This window comes from Pelobates fuscus, chromosome 5, assembly GCF_036172605.1.
Source record: "Pelobates fuscus isolate aPelFus1 chromosome 5, aPelFus1.pri, whole genome shotgun sequence".
Classification (NCBI taxonomy): Eukaryota; Metazoa; Chordata; class Amphibia; order Anura; family Pelobatidae; genus Pelobates; species Pelobates fuscus.
The window spans coordinates 353,302,684-353,329,102 of record NC_086321.1 but is presented as its reverse complement, the minus strand read 5'-3'; the positions used below and the strand labels follow the sequence as shown (position 1 = coordinate 353,329,102).

General features: G+C 46.3%; 1 protein-coding gene across 1 annotated transcript; it reads right to left on the bottom strand.

Annotated features, from left to right (window-relative positions):
- Positions 1–225: 225 nt before the first annotated feature.
- On the bottom strand, positions 226–12,806 carry LOC134610367 (splicing factor Cactin-like). Its single transcript, XM_063453319.1, has 3 exons — positions 12,767–12,806; positions 11,940–12,223; positions 226–903 (listed from the first exon to the last, which is right to left on the bottom strand). The coding sequence occupies exons 2-3, from the start codon at positions 12,100–12,102 to the stop codon at positions 413–415; spliced, it is 654 nt and encodes a 217-aa protein (XP_063309389.1). The 5' UTR covers positions 12,103–12,223; positions 12,767–12,806; the 3' UTR covers positions 226–412.
- Positions 12,807–26,419: the final 13,613 nt, after the last annotated feature.

Genomic DNA, 26,419 nt, shown 5'->3' with positions numbered 1-26,419 from the left:
GGCACGTGACAAACAAAATCTGGATATAAAACGGTGTAATAGGTGAGGGACGTGCATATGAGCTGAGTGTAAACAATAGAGCTAAGGATTCTGGGCAATATCTCAATAGAGACTAATTCAGGTGCCAATACGGTTACAAGAAGTTGCAAAAAGGTTGTGTTTGGATAATTTCCATTTAACCCCATGGCTAACAATAAACAAAAAAAATTTGTATTTGTACAAAAGTATTACAATCTCACCCACCAGTGAGGGCACCCAGGATATTTGGCAAAAACATTTATTATGGTCTTGGGTGGAATTTCTAAAAAGTCTTGGTTTGTTTCCATATTTTTTATTTAACACTAAAACTCCAAATTTGATTTTTGTTGCTATACAAAAACAGGAAAGAAATGGTCTAATTTCAGGTCATGGCTCATCTTCTGTATCTGTAGCGCTTAAAGTGGAACCACAGCTGGAAAATACCATTAGAGAACTGACAACGGAAGCCGTGTCGGTGAGAATACTCCCACTCGCGATTGACAATCTTGAAAGCAATGTCTTCATAAGGAGGCCCAGCATGGAAACGTAATATAGCAAAGTCCTTGTTGTCATGGCAAGCCTCCAAGAAATATTCCGGAGTAGATCGTTTGTCAATCAAGTCTGGATAAAATATGTTGAATTTGTAGCCCTGGACAATTTTGGGGGGAGGATTGTCAAAGTCATAATGCGTTTGGTTGTATTTGTTCCACTCAAAGCCTGTATGGACACGATTGAAGAAACAAGGTTTTCGAGGCCTATATTTGTCCGCCCATAGGTAAGCTTTGCTTGTGACTGGGATCTCCACACTGAACTGGGCCTCATCACCATCCATACCTTCTTTCGCTTTCCTGATAAAGATGTCTTCAGGGCTCTCACTGGCATCACCTGGGGAGAACAAAGAAAAAAATATCAGTACTTCCTTCTGTAATTTAATATATGCTATGCAGTACAAATATAAACACAAAGCAGCATCCCACAAAATGTATTTCACTTCTTACTCACACAGTCTTTCAAATCATTATATCATTCAAAGTGATTAAATGACTTTGAGCAGTTAAGTTTGTAATTTACAGATCATTAAGAAAAACACAAGCTTGAAACTTTATTTTTCTAAATGATTAGAGGATCACAAACTATTATAGTTACTTTAACTTTTCCATTATCTACATTTATTTCTACTACTATGTACAGCTTAACAGCTGCCCTCCAAATGGCCAGCAATTTAGAACATTATCAGAAACCTCTCCTTCAATCCAACCCAGTTTGCCCACCACCACAAATGCTGGGTCATTTTCCCTAGGTGATCATTGAGAGTGGGATAATCCAAGCTGTCCATTTACTCTACGTCTCAATGCCTATTAGCTTCTTGTCTCAACTCCTCAATGCCTTATCCAGCTGCCGAATCAGGTTTGGCTGCCAATATCCATCCTCTACCGTAAAAATGTTATACGCAAATATTATATTATAGGAGAATAATATAAATTGAACATCTCAAGACGGGTCAGAGAGCGCTCTAGGAGTGAGACATCCACTAAATTTAGGGCAGGCATGGACATGTATATCCTGGGGCTTCACAGAAATGTAAGGTCCCCAAATGTAGGTATTTTATTTACCCTAGTTGATTAGGCTATAGATTTAAACTTTGATAAACCCCAGAGAATTTTTTAACTATACATTTATTAAACCTCCAATGTAGGAGGACATGAATATTAAACTGCATCATTCAAAACAAAATGATCTCGTCAAATGTAATCATATAATTGCACTAAAGGCTACTTTGTTTGGAGTAAATAAAGTTGTCTGGTGAAGAGTAACTCTTTAAAGTGCTTTCTCCTGCCTGAGCACTATCCATGTGCTCGAGTTTCACTACTTTAGATTGTTCCTCAAAGTTCAGGTAACACCTGCAAACATTCTTCATAAGGTCTTTGGAAAAACCCTATACCATGTCTATGGTTTCAGCGCAATGCTGCCATCTAATGGACAGAATACAGCATGCAAACAGCTTATTGGTCACTGCTGAAAAGCAGCAAATAGTTTTGAAGTATTTCTTTATAAAAACTGGAGAAAGATTTGAGTTTTGTTTTTACTCTGAGCACAGGGTTCTTTCCTGTAAATCTACAGCTGAATAATGCAATAACAATAATAAAAGACAGAAATAGTTATAGTAATTGTACTTCGCACTCATTCTACTGTAAAGAAATAATACATTAAAATATGCATGTTCATTTTAATGCATGCTCAATTCTTATAGAAAAGTAATTAAATGAGATTTCCAGTTGTGGATCAAGAGAAATTGCAACAGCAATTAAAGGAACACTTTAGCTTAACCCCTTCAGGACCGGACTGTTCTGGCCATGTTCTACGTTAAGGACCAGAGCTGTTTTAACACTTTTGTGGTGTTTGTGTTAAGCTGTAATTTTCCCCTGGGGGTTGGGAGGGAGAGGGGACCTGCAGTGCCAGGAAAACGGATTGTTTTCCTGGCACTGGAGTGTCCCCTTAACTACTAAAGCTAATGAAAGAAACTGCTAAATAGATTCAAAGTTTTGTCCTGAGTAAAAAAAAAAAAAAAAAAACACCCAGTGTTTACATGCTTTTTTTTGCAAGTTATTGGGCTATAAGCACAAGTAGGAAATTGCTGTTTCAAAATATATATTTTTAAAATTTATCAATAGTGACATTGTAACACTTATCGGTCATAAATCTCTAAATCACACCTCACATGTACATATATTTTTTATTTTATTTTTTAAAGTAGACAACCCATGGTATCCATATGGGGTATGTTTTCTTGTAGCCACTTAGTCACAAACACTGGCCAAAGTTAGCATTTATATTTGTGTGTTTAAAATGCAAAAAAATGGGGGGCGGGGCCGGACCGCAGAGCTGGACGGTCGCAAGAGAGTTCAGCTCCTGCAACCCATTCCTAATCAAGCATAAAAAACAAAGAAAACAACCTGAAAACGGACCGACAGCGTGGGTCTTCGATGCCACAGAGACACCGGATCCAGGGAGAGGCTGGCTCCATGAGCTTCAGTCCCCAGGAGGTGAGGCCACCGACGACAGAGTTGGGGCCTAAACCAGCAGTGAGAGGGGCAGACTGCCACTGCCCCACTATCCTGCCCATGGGCTGGTTGGGGTGATCCCGGCCCACACCCGGGGGCTGTGCAGCCGGACCCCAGAGACACCAACATTCTGATTGAGGGCCCGAGCACGACACCCAAGATGGCGGTGACCATGTGCGCTAAAACCGGCAGAGGGGATGTCCCTTCCACAACAACCAGAGTAACCAGCGGGGTACCGAAACACGGGTCTAAGGAGCTAGAAGAGTCCTTGCCTAGCTGAATCCCCCAAGCAACTCCACAAGCGACTACTCACCTATCCACTCCATGAGCCATGACACTGGCAAGCGGAGCCGGAGACCTAGCAGGACCCACAATGACTGCCGTGCTCGTAGATAGCCACACCACGCACTGTCTACCTCTGCCAAAGATAACCAACCCCGAAGCGGAGCATGGTGTCCTTACAGTGGGGCTGATCACAAGCTCACCCCACATGCATCCTGCAAAACGGCGACCCCGTGGAAAGCGTAACAAAGCTGCCCAGCAACTTGTAAAAATGCAAAAAACTATTATGAACGCTAACTCTGGCCAGTATTTGTGACTACTAAAAAAGACTGAACATATTTCAATACCCCCATTTGCAATACCTTGGGTTGTCTTCTTTTGCAAATGGTATGCCATAATGGGTGTAATCATTATTCCTGGGCTATCATATGCTCTCAAAGGTAACATAACCAACCTGGCAACTTTCAATGTAAAAAAATGTGACCCTTATATCTGACCCTGTAACTTTCAAAAACACTATAAAACCTGTATATGAGGGGTACTGTTATACTCAGGAGACTTCACTGGACACAAACAGTAAAACGTATCACATGACAGGTGTATAGTCGCCATTTGGGCAGTCGGAATCCAGGACAAACCACCCCCATAACCTAACCCAATAACACACGGACACTAAGTATTATGGGGAAATTTGTCCACAGCTTTATTAACCAATAATTATAATAATAATAATAATAATAATAATAATAATAATAATAATAATAATAACAATAATAAATTAACATATTAAACATGGGTCATTGCCCCCCATACTCCGCCCCCTGGCATCCTGTTCCTTCGGCTACCATACAAAAGGCAATGACCCCCATATAATAACACCTATACATATTTATAACATATTTATAACATACACCAACATTCCAAAGTGCCAACCAACCATTAACCACGGCAGGGGTATACCCGGATACCCCTGCCCCACCAGGTTCTGAGTCACCTCCAGGACTCGAAACCTCTCAACCACCGATGACCACAATCTGTTATTCCACCTCACGTTCATCCAGGGGAGCCTATTTTCTCTCCTTCGGCTCCCCGTCCCGCCACAAGCTCAGACCTTGACCCCTTAAGCTGTCTGAGCTCCGCCACCCCGAAGAAACAGAGCCATCCGGATACCATCCTGCCAACCCAAGTTGAGCAGGTCCAAACCAACCTCCGAGAGGTGAACACCATCCGAGCGGTAGTATCCTGGCAACCCTTCCTCCAGCTCAAGGTGCCGTACTACCACACCCCCAACCTTCCGCACAAAGCTTGCCATCAAGCTATTCACCTTCTTCCTGCACCTATCCATAGCCAACGGATCCCGAGCGTGCCGCCACCGGCGCCTCGGGACAATCTCCGACCACACCAACATGACCCCCCGGAAGCAGGCCCCTCAACTTATTAATGTCCTGCTTCATCCACTTCACCAGCCGTCGTTGCGGCGTAAGGCCCAGGTCATTACCCCCAATATGCAGGACCAGTAAGTCTGGCGCGTATCCCGCCGCCAGCATCCCAAACAGTTTACCACAAACATCCCCCCAGCAGAAACCCCGATACCCAAACCAGCGAACTGCCAACTGGCCCCTCGGAAAACCCAGCTGCTGGCCTTGCGCTCGAGCTGCGGCCCTCCTCTCGGCCCAGAAGACAAACGAATGGCCCACGATCCATGCCTCACGCCCTGGGGGGAAAAAACAAATGATGAGGGAAGTCCGACAGAGACCCCCACCCCAGCCCAAATAACACAGAGAACCGTTACAGTACAGCCAGTTACAAGTCGCTCATCCCCAACATATATACTTTTTTTTTTTTTTTTTTGCATAAAACGGTCCCCAAACTCATTATTCCAACAGACCCAATCGGACATAGGAACGGAATCTTACTGATTCCCACCTCCCGATCCGTTTCACCACCTCGTCCCCCAATCCCAACCGAGCCGCCTCCGTGGCAGCCCCAATACGGAACGAGTGCGTTCCAAATCGTTCAGCATGAAACACTAACTTGCCCAAGCCCAACCGAAAAACTTTCGTGAACTGAAACCGAGAGAGGGAGGATCCGTCGGCATGCACCAACAAGGAACCCCCCATCACTGGCCTCCGAGCCAGGTATTCTGCCGTAGCAGCCAACGGGCACAAAGCCGAGCCCGGCAAGGCCCCCAGTGCCACGTCCCAGCCCATGCCGCGGACATCCGTTTTGGAGCTGCCAAGGTGCACCACCACCTTCCCATCCAAGACACGAACCCCCGAAAATTGCAAGCCCCCTTGCACCATCTTATTAGCGCTCACCAATTCCCCAATTCGGAATGCCCCAAAAAACGCCAAAATAAACGCCACCTTGAACAGAGAAGCCTCGAACCCATCGAAACAGATTTCGGGCAACAAACCCACCAAATCCCCCAGTAGTCGAACCGACACCGGGCGCCTGGTATCCGGCGACCTGCGTCCCTTGCGATAGCCCTTCAGGGCCTGCCTGATAATGAAGGTCTTAGTAAAGTCCTCCTTCCCATGCCATCTGAACAAAAACGCCATCGCCGCCATGGACCTGTCCACCATGGCAGGCGACGCCCTCTTTGCCAGCAACTGACAAGAGTACCACAGGAAAGCATCCCGCAGGGCCTCCCCGCTGTCCATGGCCAGCCCGTCCAGCGACCGCTCCCACAGGCCCCAAACCTTACTGTACGAGGCCCAAGTGGCCGGTGCCAGAGAAGCCTTCACAAGTCCTCCAAGCAGGATGTTCCCAGCTGCCAAATCTCGTCCGGGCAAGCCTGCCCGTCCTTCGAAGCCCCCGGCGCCACCAGCCAGAATCGGGACCACTGAAAACGAGACAGAGCGTCAGCCACCTCATTCAAGTAACCGGGAACATGCCGTGCGCGAAAAACAACATTCCGAGACATACACCAATCGCCTAAGCAGCCTAACCACCGGCCTCGAGGCCGCAGACTGACGATTCACCGTGTGAACCACCGCCATGTTATCCGAGAAAAAGACCACTTTCCGATTACGCAGCCTGTCGCCCCATAGTGCCATCGCAACCACTAACGGGAATAACTCAAGGAAAGCCAAGTTGCGCATAAGAGGGCTCGAACCCCAAGAGTCCGGCCACCTCTCCGCACACCAACAGCCCCCAAAGTATGCCCCAAAACCCACACTGCCCGAAGCATCCGTGAAAAGCTCAAGCTCGGCCGATGACCTGCCCTCCTGCCTGAACAACACTGTCCCATTAAAATCCCGCAAGAAGGCATCCCAAATGCCCAAATCCTCCTTCATGGCCGCCGACACCCTGATGAAGTGGTGCGGAGACCGAACCCCCGCAGTAGCAGCCGACAGGCTGCGACTGAAAACCCGTCCCATCGGGATTACCCGACACGCAAAATTGAGCAGCCCAATCAAAGACTGGAGCTGCCGCAGAGTAACCTTGCGCGCCCCCGCTACAGCGGCCACCGCCCCTCGAAGCCTGTCCAGCTTATCCCGAGGCAGCCTGCATTCACCCAACCCAGAGTCAATCTCCAGACCCAGGAAACTCAGACACGTGGTCGGGCCTTCAGTTTTATCCGCCGCCAGCGGAACCCCGAAGTGGCTCGCCACCCACTCAACCGTTCGCAGTAGGCGCAGGCATTCCAAGGAATCAGCCGGCCCCACGCACAGAAAATCATCTAAATAATGTACAATAAAACGATTCCCTGCTTCCACCCGCACCACCCATTCGAGAAAAGTGCTAAATTTCTCAAAATAGGAGCACGAGATGGAACAACCCATGGGCAGGCACAAGTCCACGAAGTAGTCCCCTTCGAAGAAACACCCCAGCAGGTGATGACAGTCCCGGTGGACCGGCAGCAGTCGAAACGCGGCCTCAATATCCACCTTCGCCATCAGAGCCCCACGCCCGGCCCGCCGGACCAAATCGACCGCCCGGTCGAAAGACGCATAAGACACCGAGCACAAGTCCTTATGAATACCGTCATTCACCGACTCACCCTTCGGGTACGAGAGATGATGAATGAGCCTAAATTTACCCGGCTCCTTTTTGGGAACCACCCCGAGTGGGGAAATCCGCAGGCCTCCCAGTGGAGGCACTGTGAACGGGCCCGCCATGCGGCCGAGCCCGACTTCCTTGCCCAGCTTCTCCCTAACCACGTCCGGGAAGTCAGCCACAGACTTCAGGTTGCGCAGCCTTCCCGATCCCCCCACCCGCTCCTGAAACGGAATGAAAAACCCCTTCTCAAAACCCGCCCGGAGAACCGCGGCATCCGCCCTGTTAACGTAGCGGCTTAGCCATGGCTCCATCGCGCTTAGCCTCACTGGGGTTAAGCCCAGGGGAAGCGGATGCTCCCCCTCCACCGGCCGCGGCCGCAGCACCGGCGCCACCGGACTTCCCTTTCTTGAAGCAGCGGTTGAGCCCATGAGCGCCTCCGCAGCCGGAGCACTCGTGCTTGAAGCGACAGGCGGTCCCCCATTTGCATTGGCCCTCATTATAGAGCCAACATAAGCCCTTTGGTAAGGCGGCCGACGAGGCGGACTGCCCCCTAGCGCCGGCCGAGCTCTGAAAGGGCTGCGCCTTTTGCGCCATCATTAACTTCATCCAGAGCGGCAGGTCCATTTGGTCCCACCGCATCCCCGGGTTAGCCGCCAGCCGCTGCCTAAACTGCTCATCGTACCGCCACCACGCCAACCCACCGTAAGTCCGATACGCTTCCCAAATGCCATCCAAATAACAAAACAGCGAGGAGCATAACCCCGGCGATTTCTCGCCGAGCACGCTAGCCAGCACGCAAAAGGCCCTCAGCCAATTCCCGAAGGATTTCGGAATCTTGCGATACCGCTTCCTTTTCTCCTCTTCCTCCTTCTTCTCGTCCTTCTTATCCTCTTCCTTGAGGTCTATAAAGTCCTCCAAGGGGAGGAGGGAGAAGATCTCACAAAACTCCCCCTTCCATATTTTATCCTTCACTTCCTGCTTCAAATGGACCCCCAACGGGCCCGCAAACGACACATACGCGTGCTGTCTAGCCGCGTCGGGAATGCCCCCTGACAACTCAGCCCTCTCGCTCCCAATCTCCCCTACCTCCTGCGGCAACACCATATCCCCGCCCGAACTAGGCCCTGTGGAGTTCCCAACCCGCGAGCCCGTAGCCCCAACGCCCGGGGCCCACACCTGACCAATGCCGCTAGTGTCACCCCCCGCCCCCAATGAGTGGAGTAGTGCCTGAAGTGTGGTAATTAATGCGTTAGAGTGTAATGACCCACTGGACTCACCGGCCAAGCCCCCCGAAACCGGGACGGCGGGGGCTGCAGTGCGGATCGCCCGACCTCCAGGAAGAGGAACTTCCGCTGCTGTCACGCCGACCGGGGAGCCCACCCGGTGATCAGCCTGCGAGGAGGCGGAACGGCTCCGAGACCTAGGACAAGGAGAAGAAGTCCTGGGTAGGGTGTAACGGACATCAATACCCCTCCCGTCACGACCCCGGGAGCGCCTGCTCTGTACCGAAGCCTCCCGCTGACCTCTACCACCACGTGGCACCCTGGGACCCCTGGGGCTACGACTCCTCCCGTCTCTACTAGCAGGCCGCCCCTGCCGACCACACCTAGGGGCTGCCGCACATTCCCCTGCCGAGCTGTCCGAGGGGGAGCAGTGCCGACCCGACCTCCCCCGCGCCTCCCGGGACCCCTGCGACCTAACGGGTGATGGACTATCGCTACCACTCTCAGAATCCGGGCCCCCCCGCCGCCCGACCACTACCGAGGAACCCGATCCCCGACCTCCTGCATTCTTCCGACTGACCGCTTCCGTAACCCCTTTTCCTGCGCCTATCCCCACCGCCCCTTTACCCCTACCCCCCTTCTGACTAGACCCCGACAGCCCGGACCTACCCACCACCCCTACGGGGGACCCGCTTTCCGACCTGGCCACCTCTCGAGACCCCCCCCTGCCCCTGGAACTCACCCCTTTCGATCTACGCTTACGCTTAGGGGCCCCGGGACCCTCCCCCCTTAGGACTAAGGCCTGGGCACCCCCCACTGGCCTACTCCCGCCTCTCTCCGTGGCAGAGCTCCCCTTAACAACCTTCCCGCCAAGAGGGCCCCGGCCGGAGCCCCCTGCACTTGCCTGCTGCCTCCCAGGCCGGCCATACGGTCTCCCGGATCTGGCCTCGTCATCCTCGGTACACTCCGATGGGGGGGAAGCCCGCCCCGACCTCCCCTCCGTGGATCTTGCAACGCCAGGGGGCCGCCCGGCCACGTCCGACCCGACAGCAGCAGCGCCCCCGTCCACGACATCCTTCTGCCTCCGAGTGCTCGTCCGAGGCTCCGTCCGCACGCGGGGAGGCAAGGCCTCGACCACGCGGCTCCCGGGCCTGCTGCCGGACGCAACCGGAACCCCACTGCTACCGGGGACAACTTCACCGGGCCCCGTGCCCGGGCTCAGCCTCCTCGGGGGCCTCCGGGCCCTGACCGGTCTCCCGCCATCGCCGTCCCGATCCGCCGCCTCCGCCAGGGCAGGGCCGAGCTGTGCCCGTAGCCAGTCCACACCCTGATGCCGTGCTGCCGACCTGATCCCCTCTAGCAATCGCTCCACGTCGTCCATTGGTCCTGCAGAGGAGACAAAGAAAATCCAACCGAGCAAAGTCCGCGCACACCGAGGTGAACACAAACTCAACCGGGTAGAAAGTTAGAATGACTCACCTAAGATGGCTGCTCATTTAAATAGCCCATCCTACTTACCCATAATCCAACCCTTGCTTACTTCCTCCTAAGCCCGCCTCCTAACCCCTGTCAAGGCCTTTTTCTGCTTAGCTGCGCTCTAGCTACATGGGGCTACAACAATATCAGTTTGGCTGTGAAAAAATGCAAAAAACTGCACTTTCACAGACAATAAAAACAGTAAAACAGTACCCCCATGTACAGGTTTTAGGGTGTCTTGGAACGTTACAGGGTTAAATACAGTGCTAGCAAATTAAATTCTCTGGACTTTTGGCCTTGGTTGTCAGGCAGGTCCCTCAAATTGCAATCAATAAAATTACTTAATTATGTAAAATATTACATAAATATACACGTAAAATTTAAATTGCCTGTCAGTTCAAGCAGTCCCCCTGCAGGCAGATACACGGAAGTCTATTGCAGCCATGTGACTGCTCCGTTCGAGATCACATGGCTGCGGGGGCCTAATTCGCCGAGGGTGGACTGCCTGGGCTGTCAGGCAGCCCCCCCAGACCGGGAGCAATGCCGATCGCCGGCGGGGGAACGGCAGCGATCGAGTAAGTAATTATTACCGTTATGACAGTTCAGGACCATATTAGTCCTAAAGGGGATTTTTCCGATGACGGTCCTGAACCGTCAGCAGTCCTTAACCCCTTAAGGACCAAACTTCTGGAATAAAAGGGAATCATGACATGTCACACATGTCATGTGTCCTTAAGGGGTTAAGGGGATAAAGGAAGACTATAGGGTCAGGAATACAAACATGTTTTCCTAACCCTATAGTTTTAAATCCACCATTTGGGTGGCTTGCCCCCCCCCCCCCCCTTAACCCCTTTTAGAAGGGCCGCATGGGTCCCGGCATTGGCCCCGCACCGATCTGCCTCCTTGGTGACATCATCAGCATTGCCGCTTTTTTTCCCCATAGGGAAAGCATTTGATTGGCGGAAATCAGAAGGAGATGGGGCCAAATGCCATTTTGGCCAATCAGCATTTCCTGATAGAGATGCATCTATAGGAGGAAAATTCAGCGTCCCCATGCAGAGCGTGGAGACACTGAACAACAGTGTTGCCTACTTTGCAGCACTGCCCCAGGAAGCATCTCCAGTGGCCATGTGAGGAGTGGCCACTTGGAGGTGTCCCTAGGGGGAAAAGTAAACACTGAAAAGGCAGTGTTTGCATGAAAATGCCTTAAGGAAACGATTATACTCACCAGAACAACTACATGTCATGTGTCCTTAAGGGGTTAAGGGATCACTATAGTGTTTGTATTCCTAACTCTAAAGTTGTTTTAGCACTTATAGTATCCCTCTAAGAGCCAAGCTGGATTCACAACATCTCAGAATGTATCAGAGTTCTAATACTGTTTGTTTGAACCATTAACTAGAACTATTTCATAGCATTAAATTGGTTATCATGTTGGTCTCCTCTGAACGGCCATTCCATTCAGTGTTAAACTATGTTCATGATGTTTAGTACTGAACGAGGGTCACTGGCCGCCACAGCCTGACCCCTAATGGAATTGTGGCCAAGACAGATTACGCACTTCCTTCTAGACACACCAATTCATACCAGCAATGGGGACTGTGATAGGCTAAGAGCTGCCATCTGTCACGCTCAGCCAGTCACTTCTGCTCAGGCTTCGGCTTACTCATCAGCCCTAACAGCACACAGTATGATGGACTTCCGGAAACAGAAGGACAGTGGCAGGAAACTCCAGACACTATAACCACTTTAATGAGACGAGGCAGTTACAGTGTCCCTTTAAAGCATTGATTAAGTCATGGCAACATTTTACATTTAATAGCATGTACCAACAACATATAAATAAATGTTGTTACATTCAATTAGTAAATACCTGTGACTTGTAGTTGTTGCCTGCAGAGCACCAGTCTTTGTTGGTCCTCTTCAAAGTCTACTACATGAGCATCAAAAGGCAGCTCCTGGTTACTCAGCAGCTTGGGGCTGTATTTTCCAGCATCATAATCATTGAGGCTCTGCTGGATTAGGTCTTCTTCCATGAGTACAGACTCCCCACCTTCACCCTTGCCATCACCTTCTTGGGCACTGCTAGAATCCTCTGGGGCATTGGCTGCAGAGGATGAGCCAGGTTGCTCTGAGACAGAATCTCCCTGGTCTGGCCTTGGAAGACAAGAAATGTTTACTGTATATGAGATAGTCAATTACAAATGTTATATTTTCAGTGTTAGAACAAACCAGTTAACACACACACATATACATAGATACACACACACATATATATATATATTTATTATTTGTGCTCGGTTACTATCGTATAGTGAAATACCTTGTGATTGGAATTAAGTCGGTCTGGTGTGCCGGAACCGACGTAGGGGGTAGGCCTGTAAAAGAGGGTCTCCCCGAATGAATTGTATAAGAGGGAGAGGTGGGTGGGGTGAACAGCGTGCGTACGGCAAGGTAGGAAGGGGGGGTGGGGGGGGAGTAGCGTTTATATAGGAACGCTAACTCCTCCCACAAATACAGGCCTTACGGCCTTAAACTTGTGGTCGGTTAATATCGTATAGTGAAATACCTTGTGATTGGAATTAAGTCGGTGTGGTGTGCCGGAACCGAAGTAGGGGGTAGGCCTGTAAAAGAGGGCAAAAGGAAATGCAAGAAAACACACTTATTGCACTATAATTATATAAAATCAGTTTGCCTTACTTCTTATCCGTTAGGAATGTTCTGTTTTATAATGGGGAAGAGAGGCTCGCTTTCCACACCCTGCTCTTGCTTCAGTTTGAAGAGTTTCTGACGCAAGACGTCCTGGTGTCTCTCTCGAAGCCTAAAAATCAACGAAAAAGATAAATAAATATGAATCAGTCTGCCAATTTTACTGCATACTTAACAAGCCATACAACGTGTCTTTGTGGAGTCCCATCACGCAAAATGTTCTTTACCTAGCTCTGGCCATGTAAGCCCTAAGCTGCTGCAGGAGACTCTCCCAATACCCAATATCCAGGTTCGGTCCTCCTTTTCTAATCTTGCTTTCGATTCCTTGAAAAATCACCTGAAGCTGGTTGTATGTCTTTCCTTTAAATACAGCCTGTACATCGGTGGTGACAGAGGCATTTACCCCTTCTCGTCTTTCACCTATGCAAACGAAGGTAGGTGGTCTACGTGATCTCACAGGAATCTACGTATACACTGATTGAAGAGGGCTTTACCAGAACTTGCAGTGTAAGTAAAATCTGGGTTACACAGCACTAGGGTGCAATTGGAAACTGGGTTAAATTAGGGTTAGATTTAGCAACTGACTACGATTCATTACACTTACAGTTACAGTAATATTAATGGGTAAGATTAAGATTTTGGGGTAGGCTTATTGAATCATTAATCAGACATGTATAACCATAATCTAGGGGTAGGCAATCCAGGCGCTCAATGTGTTTTGGACATCTCCCCTGCTGCTTTGCCAGCTTAATGGCCATAAGAGCATTATGGGAGATGTAGTCAACAATATTTGGAGTGCCAAAGGTTGCCTACATCTGCACCCTAGCCTTAAATTGTGTACCTCCTGGTGCTGCAGAGCAACCTCTAAACCTCTGTGTGCTTTAACTCACCTTGCAGCACCTCACTTAGCAGCCATCTTTGGCTGATACCTTGGGCATTCTGAAAGATTGGGGTGACCGATTTCTATGGGTGACAAATCTAAGAACAACAGATTAGCTGATATAGCTGCAAAAAGCCATAGGAACAGGATGGTAAATGAATCTGTGCAGAAGGTGGAACAGCAGCTGGTCACAAACCACTAAGTGCCAAAAAAAATAATAAATTAACAAATACAATCATAAAATAAAATAAAAACAAAAAGTCTTCAGAATACTCATTATAAAGACTTTTTGTTTTAATTTAATTTTATGATTGTATTTGTTAATTTATTATTATTTTAAATAAAATAAAAACAAAAAGTATTTAGAATACTCAATTGAGTATTCTAAAGACTTTTTGTTCTTATTTATTTTATCTTATGATTGTATTTGTTTATTTATTATTTCTGGCACTTAGTGGTTTGTGACCAGCTGCTGTTCCACCTTCTGCACAGATTCATTTACCATCCTGTTCCACTTGCTAGTGGAGATGTGCTTGCTGATTGCTACCTGAATGTAAGTGCAATCAGTGCAATAAAATTGTTTTACATTTTAACAGGACTACTCTATGTATATATTTCTATCCTTTGAGGATTTCCACTTGAAGAGTTCCCTGTATACAGATACCCCTAAGGGGAGATGAGCGCAGACCATCTGTACTTCTTGTAAGTTCTCTACCTCGTGGGCGCTGTTTCCACTTGCCATTACATACTTCACTATATATAATTTATTATCCTTTAGATTTGTTACAGATCACGTCCTGTTATACACGTTGTATCTTTACTTGCACCTGTTATATTGTATGTGCTATCCCACCTTTTGAGCTCCTTTGGCTTTTTGCAGCTATATCAGCAAATCTGTTGTTCTTTTATACATTTCATTTTGAGTGAGTGAGGTACACTCTTGGTGATAGCACATCTTCACTTCTTAGGTCACGTTATAGTAAATTTTTTGTACAAATCTAAGAGCAACACCAGTTTAGAGAAGAAACCCCAGAGATTAATTTTGAAAGCCCACATCGAGCAAATAACAGCTACCGTAGAGGATGCATAGTAACATGACTCTTTAGCTTCCCTATTGACTGATGTGTCATAAAACGTCTAAAAATAAGAAAATCTTGCTGTTAAAATGTTACTTGAAACTACTACAGATGTAAAACAGCTGCTAAACACATCTCATTTTACATTTATATATCTGTGATCCTAATAACAGAGCAGTATGATCACACATGCATACCAGACATATACCATAGCATATGCATGTCTCAAATGTGGCATCCAATGAGTTAAAACACTGTAAGGATACAGCGTTAAACAAACAGGGTTATTTACTATACTGAGAATTTAAAGTGAATTTCAAATTTAAGGTAAAATTTCAATTTGGCTAGTCTTACCTTAACTTTTAAATTCAACAGCACTGTGTCCTATTTCCAGAATTCAATCACAAGTAGTATGGAATGTGAGCTTGAAATAACGTTCGAGAACCAGAATTTGACTTTTAAGTACACAATAAGAACAGAAAGGAAAGATGTCACACTGAACTTATTATATGTACAAGGGATGTGTCCAGCTACATCTTAATGTAGGACCAGATGGTCCTCCGTATACCCCATGTTACATTCATACCTGCACTTTTGAATATTTTTTTTTACATAAAACAAAAAGTTAAAAATAAAAAAAACCACATTGAAGTTTGCCTAGTAAATTTAAACATATGTTCTTTATGATTTAACATGAAATAAATATGGACTTTTTATAAGACGCAAACCCTAATGTCCGGGGACTAAAAGATTAGCTCTTTTAACTAATTTCAAGAACACAAAGTTAGAAATGTCTCCGGAGATTTTACAGAAGAAACTAAAACAAGTGAAATGCAGCCTCAGTAAGAAAAAACAAAAACAATTAAACTATATTTGTCTGTTTCTCCTGTCGTTTCGATAGTTATACCATTAAACCAGCTATGAACTAATAATTTTACCAATTACCAGAACAATGGCATTTTCTTTTCCTATACAGTATACAAGGATATAAAAAAAATGAGGGGGTTAAGAATATATAGCAAGCATAAAGGGGCAAACAAAATAGTTGTGTCTACAAACCATATGTTCTAAAATGATCAACTTGTCTAAGAGTTTTATTATTCCTCCATGCTCCATTTCAGTAAACTTGGGTGCCCTCTTCGAAAACATCTATTAGATGATAAAGAAGAAACAATATAAAGGTTAGAAGTTGAACTTACTTGCTTTTTTGCACGATCCTGTTCTGCAGGAAGCCGCACAGTTTCCTTATGAGATGAATCCTTAACTATTTGAAACAGCTGGTTGTCTGTCTGTGTGATCTGTACGGATGTGTGTGTGTGTGTGTCCGTTCTAGTGGAGCGTAAGGGGATTTGTGCTCTTAGTTCTTACTTCTATTCATAGAATGAAGAAATATTATTCAGATTCATTCTAAACGTTCCAATTACCTCTGTCCTTCCTACCCCAGAGGGCAGATTAAGCACTAATGCTCAAATCTATGCACTCTTGCAGAAGAATTATCATTACTTAATATTTTGACATCATTTTGTTATTTTTTTTCTTTTTTATTAATTCTTCATACCATTATGTCTTTTGTGAAAGAATGTAATACTGGCTAGCCCTGAAGCAAAAAGTGTTTATAATTGAGTGAAACGTGCCTTACATGGGTGCAAATATCTGTTTAGAGTGCATTTGTGTACACAACTTGTCTACCTCAGCTTGCTAATGTTTTCATTAGTTTACAGATTGAGCTACTTCGAGCTGAGCCAAATTTGCATTTAAGATGAACGGTCGTTCTTGCTTTTTCAGCACAACTTTAATGACATTTGTTTAGTCTTTATTTTTTCAGAACAATGATTATATTAATTAATTTTAAGTGGGATCCAACATTTTTCAGAGTTGTGTTTTGGAATTAGCTGCATAGGCTGCGTTGGGGTTTATTTACCAAACAGCAAATTATATTGAACTAAAAAGCAAATTGTAAAATATAGGCTGTAAATTGTAGCTATACGTAAGTTGGAAATTTTTGAAGACTAGCAATCCTTTCAATTCAAAGCATGAATAAACTCAATAGAAAATGTAACACAGTTATGAGCAGAGAGATGAGGCAAGAATAATTAATTTATCTCATCTAATTCAACCTAGCACAAGATTCTTAATGATACTGCCGTATTCCTTTTAATTAAAGGAGCAGACCAATATTATATATATATATGTATATATATATATATATATATATTATTTTTTAACAATTTAGTAGATATACCCCAATTAAACATGCATGCATTTAATTATGTTTTTTAGTTAGGGTATAACTAAAACAGCTATCAAATGCTGTGGATTTCTTGTCTGAAGCCTTTGCATGCCCTCCCCTTTTAATCCCGCCCAGACTTTCTGTGTCTGTCCAATCACAGACTTCCCAATGCAGCTCAAGGAGAAGTCTTTGCAAGGCAAGTGCTCTTCAAAGTGTCCCTTTGAGGTCCTAGCATATTCTATTCATGTTATTGTTTTTGCTGATAAAATATTGCTTTATATTACTGAACCACCAAACCACCTTCTTAAAATGTTTATCATTAACGGTCAGTCACGGGTTTTGAAGCAAATCTTTCCATACCTGTAGCTCTGGGACTGTGTTTCCCATTAAGCGTGTCATACATGCTTACACTGGTACTACACTAGAGATCTGGTCACATAAAATATCCGGGAGTCTTCATCCCTAGAGACATAGGTGTGCGCACTGGGTGTGCCGGGCACACCCTAATCCCCGCGGCATGCCTCTGGATTGAGACCGGCAGGGGAGATCTCAGGATTTCCCCTGTCGGCTCATGCAGAGTCGGCGCTATCCGAGCGCCGGCTCTGCTCTAAGCCTCCCTTCACCGACCCACAGGCAGTGAGAGAGGCAGGAGAGGATCCGGGGAGCTCTAGCCAGCAGCTTCGCCGGGTTGCTCTCACGAGATCTGAGCATTGCCACGGCAACGCTCAAATCTCGCGAGAGTGAACTCTAGCCCCGCAGGTTAGAGTTCACTCTCCACTGGACCACCAGGGAAGGCAGAAAGGATCCCCCTCCCTACATAAGGTAAGAAGGGAGGGGGATATTAACTGATCTGCCCCCACCTCCACCCCCACAAATCACCCAAACATACAGCACACCAACACATACAGCACACAGACAGCACCCACACACATACAGCACCCTCATACACATACAGCACCCACACACATACAGCACAGAGACAGCACCCACACAGCATCTACACACATACGGCACCCTCACACACATACAGCACCCAGACACATACAACACTCAGACATCACCCACACACATACAGCACTCTCACACACACACAGCACCCTCACACACACAGCACCCACACACATACAGCACCCTCACACATACAGCACCCTCACACACACAGTACACTAACAGCACCCTCACAAACACACACCGCACCCTTACAAACACACAGCACCCTCACACACAGCACACTAACAGCACCCTCACACACACAGCACACTCACACACAAACAGTGCCCTCACACACAGAACACTAGCAGTACCCTCACAAACACACGACACCCACACACAGCACACAAACAGCACACACACAGCACCCTACCACAGCACACTAACAGAACCCTAAAAAACACACACACAGCACACTACCAGTACCCTCACACACAGTACACTAACAGCACCCTCACAAACACACAAACACCCTCCCCACATAGCACACTACCAGCACCCTCACACACACATCACACTAACAGCACCCTCACACAACACACACACACACAGCAGTGTATATATGTGTGTGTGTATATATATATATATATATATATATATATATATATATATACACATATACACGCGGCCTGTGTTTGTGCTTTATGGTGCACACCCTAATGCAATAGGCTGTGCACGCCTATGCCTAGAGACAGAACCACCTGAAACTAACTGTCTTTTGGCCCATTTGGGAAGGGCTTGTTTAAACGATTCCCAAAACTGTTATGGCCTCTTCACATGCTTCCTATATTACTTTCCATCAAACATATTTAATTCTATCTTCAATAAATTTCTATGTCAAGGTAAAAATCTGACGATAGCTTTCTCTTATGTGCAGCAAGCCAGGTTCAGCTTTAAAGCGGCACTGTCATGCCCAACTTACCTTTCCCCAATCAATCCTCTTCTCTCCCTCTGTCAGGATCTGTTCTTCATTTCTTCCTGTCTGCTCTAGTTTTCTTTAAAACATAAGACAAAGTAGGGACTATTTGTGTTATGGAGGTTTCCTACCAGGGCCGGACTGGGTATGAAAACCAGCCCTGGAAAAAATTACATACCAGCCCCATAGCATTGCGGAGTCATCAGAATTCAGCTTAACAGCCCATTAAAATGCGGACGGCATATAACGCCGTAACAGTGTTAAAGGGACACTATAGTCACCCAGACCACTTAAGCTCAATGAAGTGGCCTGGGTGCAATGTCCCTCAGTTTTAACCCTTCACATGTAAACATAGCAGTTTCAGAGAAACTGCTATGTTTACATTTGCGGTTAATCCAGCCTCTAGTGGCTGTCTTCCGGACAGACACTAGAGGCGCATCTGCGACGTTGGAGGCACATTTCGCCTCCATCGCGCAGAGTGTCCATAGGAAAGCATTGAGAAGCATGAGCATTCAGCTCCAGTGACGTCGGACGGGGGAGCTGACGTCAGACAGGGAGGAGAGGTCACCAGCACCGAGGGAGCCTGGCGCCGGATTAAGGTAAGTAACTGAAGGGATTTTAACCCCTTCAGCGCCACGGGAGGGGGACCCTGAGGGTGTGGGCACCCTCAGGGCACTAAAGTGTCAGGAAAACCGCTTTGTTTTCCTGACACTATAGTGATCCTTTAAGAGTTTAAGGGGTTATTTTGGCCTGGGGAAGCCGAATGGTTATACACCTATGCTTTAAACCAGGAGTAGACATCCTTTGCCACTCCAGATGTTGTGGACTACACCTCCCATGATGCTTTGCAAGCCTTAATGGAGATGTAGTCAAAAAACAAAGGGAGTGTCGAAGGTTACCTACCCCTGCACTAAACCAAAAATATATAATACAGTTCCTACCCCATAAATATAATATTTAATGCTATAATATTTAATGCTCTCATCCAACCCCCTTCCCTCCACAGTTCCTAATAAATATATTACAAATATAATTCACCCCTGTAGCCCCCTCTATTTACATTTCCTTCTACACACACACATATATATATATATATATATACATATACATATACATATACATATATAAAATATTCATTGGGCCACAAATATAAATGTAAAAAAATATAATCATTGCCTCATCTCAAATTCCCAAGTCAGATCTTTCCCGCCCCCCCTCCCCCTATCTAATACACTGCTGACCCCCCCCCCCCCAATATACTGCTGTCACCCCCCTCCTCTAATATACTGCTGACCCCTCCCTCCCCTAATACACAGTTGACACCCTCCCCAATACATTACTGCCCCCCTTCTTCCCCTCCCCAATACATTACTGCCCCCCTTCTTCCCCTCCCCAATACATTGCTGCCCCCCCCTTCTTCCCCTCCCCAATACATTGCTCCCCCCTTCTTCCCCTCCCCAATACATTACTGCCCCCCTTTCTTCCCCTCCCCAATAGATTACTGCCCCCCCTTTCTTCCCCTCCCCAATAGATTACTGCCCCCCCTTCTTCCCCTCCCCAATACATTACTGCCCCCCCCTTCTTCCCCTCCCCAATACATTACTGCCCCCCTTTCTTCCCCTCCCCAATAGATTACTGCCCCCCCTTCTTCCCCTCCCCAATACATTACTGCCCCCCCTTCTTCCCCTCCCCAATACATTACTGCCCCCTTCTTCCCCTCCCAAATACATTACTGCCTCCCCTCCCCAATACATTACTGCCCCCCCTCCCAAATACATTACTGCCCTCCCCTTCCCCAATACATTACTGCCCCCCTCCCCAATACATTACTGCCCCCCCTCCCCAATACATTACTGCCCCCCCAATACATTACTGCCCCACCTCCCCAATACATTACTGCCCTCCCCTTCCCCAATACATTACTGCCCCCCTCCCCAATACATTACTGCCCCCTCCCCAATACATTACTGCCCCCTCTTCCCCCCAATATATTACTACCCCCCCTCCCCAATACATTACTTCCCTCCCTCCCCAATACATTACTTCCCTCCCTCCCCAATACATTACTGCCCCCTCTTCCCCCCAATACATTACTGCCCCCTCCCCAATACATTACTGGAGGTTGAGTGCCTCTTCTTATTCTTCTATGGTTTGGATTCTTCGACTAAGAGTTAATTTTTAAGATCCGTAAACTTAATTTATTTTTTTTATATCATTAACAATGCTGAAGAGATCTTGGTCAGTGGTATTTTGAGGGTGATGTGAAGACATCTCTGTGAAGGATCTGTCTTCTGCTTCCGTGGGGGTTTGTGGTGTAAAGAAAGAGAATAATCTTTTTTTCTTGTTGTTCGTTTAATTTTCTGTTTTGTCTGGGGTTTTAGAGTCCTGCATTCGTTTAGAGGACATATTTCCCCCCCTCTTTTCCATTCTCTTCCCTTCCCACCTTCACTTCCTTCTTCTCTTCCCTTTCTGGGAGAGAGAGAGGGAGAGGGAGAAAAAAAAAGAAAAAATCCACACGCTATATACAATTAGTTACAAACAGAGCAGTAATATATATCACACAAAAACGGGGATACAGCTGTTAAAAGAAAATTAAATAATAAATAGTGTAATATGTCCAAATCAATTTTAAATGACACTTTTTACTGGTAACACTCGCAATGTGGTGGAATTAGTATCGCCTTAAAGGTGCTGCCCCCGATGATGTTGTGCTGTATTTTAATAAGTTAAGTTAATTTATATATTTTTTGTACTTTACATTTGTTTTTGTTTTTTGTTGGTAAAGGTTTTTAGATATGTTTAGACAAACCCTGCTTCTTCCATTCTGACCAATGCCCCACGTCTTAATTGGAGTCAGTCTGAATGTAACAGAATGATAACAGTGACGTGTTCAGGTACTGCATGTGCTGTTGGGTTTCCTGTGAGGAACTGTGCGATATCATTTCCTAAGAGTCAAGATTCAGAGGCAAATATCTTGTATTACAGCAAGTATTTTTCTAAATATGGTCATACATAATCAGGAGTTTCTGTTCATATCCTCCTTCAAGATTTAAGCAATTTCAATATCTTAATCGTTTGCCAGACAAACGTTTAAAGTCCTTTGTCTTAATCACAATAATTAGAATCAGCAGTAAATTTCAACACAACTTTGTAGCTCCCCAGAATAAAGTTTATTGCCAAGAGCTAACCTAATTTATGAACAGCTACGCGAATTAATACTCGCTTGTCAGCTGAATATGAATCCTTCTCCCAGATTCTCTAATTATAGTTCCACAGAGGTTAAAGGGACAATGCGTTACACTTAGGTTGAGTTTTCTAAACAAAACTCTCAAATCAAACATTTAAAATATCCTTGCACTTGGTTAATTTTGTTAAAATGTAACAATACGAATTTCAGTTTGCAAATTTCTGTTTAGTAATGAAGTTACCCACAGTAAAAATGACACAACGAAGATAGCTTTTCCTGCGAATACGACCAGGAGGGGAGGTCTGCGTCCAGTTTTCTCATGACACTTTCTCCTAGAAGAGGTTCCTTGCTCTGGGAAACAAGACATAACGGTATTAACTGAAAATGTGCCTTAACATGTGTTTGCATTCCAGGCTACAGACGGATTCACAGAATTCCGACTAGGCTGGTGAAGAAGGGAGAGAGGTGAAAAACGAACAAACCCATCAGAGCAACTAAGCTACAGAAATCTTCCCAGTTTCATACGATAAAACCTAAAGCATTATTTCATTCCTAGCTACAAACATTTATTGCAGCCACACTATCCTTTGAAACCCATGTGCAGCATTTAATGGACAACTGTCCCCTGTACAATATTTTTTCATATGATAATCGTTTCAAGTTTTCGAAGGAAATTGATACTGTGTTAAATAAAATATATTTAGAAAAAAGTTAAAAAAACAAAAACAAAAACTAATTCCTACCTTTAGTATATGACAGGATCCTTCAGACATATACATAAAGCTTGGGTCAGACAGTGTTTGGAAACCTCTGTTTAGTCTCTATGGTCCTCTCTGATTCGTAGTGCAGTGACATCATCAGACCCATTAATTATCAAATACAAATACTGTCTAACCCAAGGTGTATGTATATGGCTGACAGATCCTGTCATATACTAAAGGCAGGGATATAATTTTTCAAATTGTTTTTACATATACTTTGGTTAACAAAACTTGATGAAAGGATCATTATATTAAAAGTTAGTGTTGAGGTGACATTTCTCCATTAAGGTCTGATTTTTTTTTGTCATTAATCCATCACTTTTTATCAAAACTAAAACATCCCAGTATTTAAAAACCTTTATGCTTTTTGAGTTTTTTTTCGTAAAACCAATTAGATGTTACATTTATTTTCCAACAATTATCTGTTGTATTTTCCGTATCCCGGGTGCAAACATTATCAATCTGCAGACTTGAAAGGTTATTAATCAAAATGTGTATTATCGGGAATTCATTGTGAATTCCTGTCACGTCCCCCTGTGCCTCCATGCAGCATGACTGCATCTGATCGATGCGGTTTGTAGCGGATTGGTACCGGGCTGTCCCACGACATGTATGAGAATAAGTGTATTTGGTCATATGGCTGGTTTAATGTGTATGTACATGTATAGAAAGCATGGTATCCGGGTATAATGACAGTTAAATGTATGTAAAGAATTGTATTCCTCTAGTTGTTCGGTAGAATCATTCAAATAAAACAAGGGAATGAAACTACCGAACAACCAGACCACCCAGGAATGAGTGTGCCTCCAATTACCGTTTGCAACAATGTTGCAAACAGGTAATTGGCAATCAGTGCAGTGTGGTCTTTGTCCTCTGGGTGGCCGCCATTCGGGAAACAAACACGTGGCGGCGGCCATCTTAAACTACCGAACAGCGGTGTTTTGCCGTCGAGTGTCTGGAACTAAAATCGGACACTTGACTAGGCAAACACCGCTGAGACCTCCATACTTCCAGAAATTCGTATGGAAACTACCGAATGACCCGCCGTTCGGTAGAAAGAGCCCCATAAACAAGGGAATTCATTCAAACCCTCTCCAGGCTCTATAACACAGGCAATTCGCCTGTTTTCATTCCCTTGTTTGTGACCGACCGCAGGGCCAAAATGCATGGAACTGTTTTCGGATACTTTACCCATGCGGTCGGTCAAATCTTTGGAACCCCATATCTCACGAACCATTCATCCGAATGGGCTAATTTTTAAGTATGTTGGTCCCCCAGAATAGAGCTATCTGGGGATGTTGGATTTGTGGATGTACCCCAAGTATTTAGGGTACATCCAAAACTCGGGGAAAACTGTGTACACAATAAGGGGATTATGATGCTAGAGGAGGGGAGGAGATCTGTGGGAGGTTACTACTTAGAGATTGGATAATGTCTTAAGTGATAGAACCTCCTCCCTTGCATGGGAGAGGGCTTTATAAGGAACTGTGGAATAAAGCTTGTCAGTCTACTCCTGAAACTGTGTGTCGTCCAGTTATTGGGATTGCGATGGGGATACTGCTGTATTACTTTACCTGCTGGAAACCTTGCCTATGGACTTAACATCACCTTGTTCCTGAGCCTCACTGGAATCTCTAGTGGAGAATAGCTGTGCAAGATCGGCTCTCCGCTACATTGGTTGGCAGCGCTGGGATCCAAACTCACAGAGGAACAAGCGTAAATGGAGTACGGATGGAGATTGATTTTTCTGCGCTAAAACGCTCCACGCTAAAGGACCTCCTAGAGGCAAGGGGTATACAAGCCAGCAATAAGAAGAAAGCAGTACTTGTTACAGAACTCATGGCAGAGTACAGAATGGAGGGCGATTCAGTTCCGGCACAGAGGGAGCCGGGAGGAACACCACAAGGATCGGAATTCCAGAGGCAGGTTCAGTTCAGGCTATCCTTTTATGGGGAAAACCCCCCAACAGAAATTGTTACCAGGACAATATCCGAGGTACAAGAATTCATCCTAAGGACACAGGCACCAGAACAAAGCTCTGCAATTAATGTGCCACAGGAAGGTAAGCCTAAAATACCATACCAGGCTTTTAAAACATATGTGGAGGCAGAGGAAAATATAGACGCTTTCCTGCAAGACTTTGAAAGACTGTGTGCACTGCATAAAATTAACGCAGAGGACTGGGTACCTATTTTGGCCGGAAGGTTAACCGGGAGGGCAGCAGAGGCATATCGGACTGTACCTCATGACGAAATAAGGAATTACAGTAAAGTGAAAGAAATTATACTCGCCAGGTATGCTATAACACCCGAGGCATACCGGCGGAGGTTCCGGGATCTAAAGAAAACAGAGAAGGACTCGCACGCAGAGTGGGCATGCCGATTACAGGGGGCAGCGCTCGGGTGGGTGCAAGCTAGCAAGGCACGTTCTATGGAGGATGTAATACAAATGTTGCTGATGGAGCAGTTCTATGAGGGAGTAACCAATGAGGTCCAGGAATGGGTAAGGGACAGAAACCCTACTTCCCTTACCGAGGCGGCTAGGAAAGCGGATGACTACCTGGATGCACGCAGGTCACAAAAACCTGCAGCTCCAAAAGCAACCTTTAAAACATTCGGGGGAAACAACTACACCCCAGCTCCACCGAGACCGCTACCACCACCTCCACCACCCGCTGCACAGCCCCGGTTCCGACAACCCACCGCTGGCCCCTGTCATCACTGCCAGAAGTGGGGACATTATAAAAGGGAATGCCCACAGCTACGGGACCGTTCCACCTGGATTCGTCCAGGCCCACCTCCACCCAGGGCGGCCGCAGCCCACCACTACCAGGACCTAGTCACCACCCCATATGGTTCCGCAGTCCCCATTACTACTGTGGAACAATGGGAGGTACTGCACGAGGCAGATCCGGTCCAGGCCAATGTGGATAATCTACGGCACCATCGACAGACGGTATATCTGAATGGTACAGCAGTCCGGGGATTACGAGATTCGGGAGCCACCATCACTTTGGTACAGAGCCACCTGATTTCAGATCAGGCAAAACTGAACAAAACTGTTGCCGTCCGGGTAGCTGGGGGAGCAGTGTACCGGCTACCTACAGCAAGGGTACATTTACATTGGGGAGCGGGGGCAGGGGAAGTGGAGGTGGGGTTGATGCCACATTTACCGGTGGAGGTTTTATTGGGGAACGATCTGGGGAGGCTCACTTCTGCTTTTGAGCCCCAGTCACCCACCACAGGAGAGGTCAACCCTGTAGTCACCCGACAACAGGCCCGCACCCAGGACCACAACACACTGCCGGAGGTCCAGGTAAGCAACCCTACCCCCCCTCTAGAATGTGTCCCCTGGGCTCCACCTAATGAATTTGTAGCTGAAGTCGCAACAGACCCCACGCTTCAGGTGTATAGGGACAAGGTTGGCACAGGTTCCCCCGGGGCGGAGGGAGAGAAGTTTATCTGGGATAAACAACTTTTATACAGGGAAACAACCAAACAGATTACGGGGTTAGACCCGATAGCGAGGAGACAATTAGTGGTACCACAGCGGTACCGGGCTGAATTACTCCGGATAGCGCATGATATTCCGCTATCCGGACATC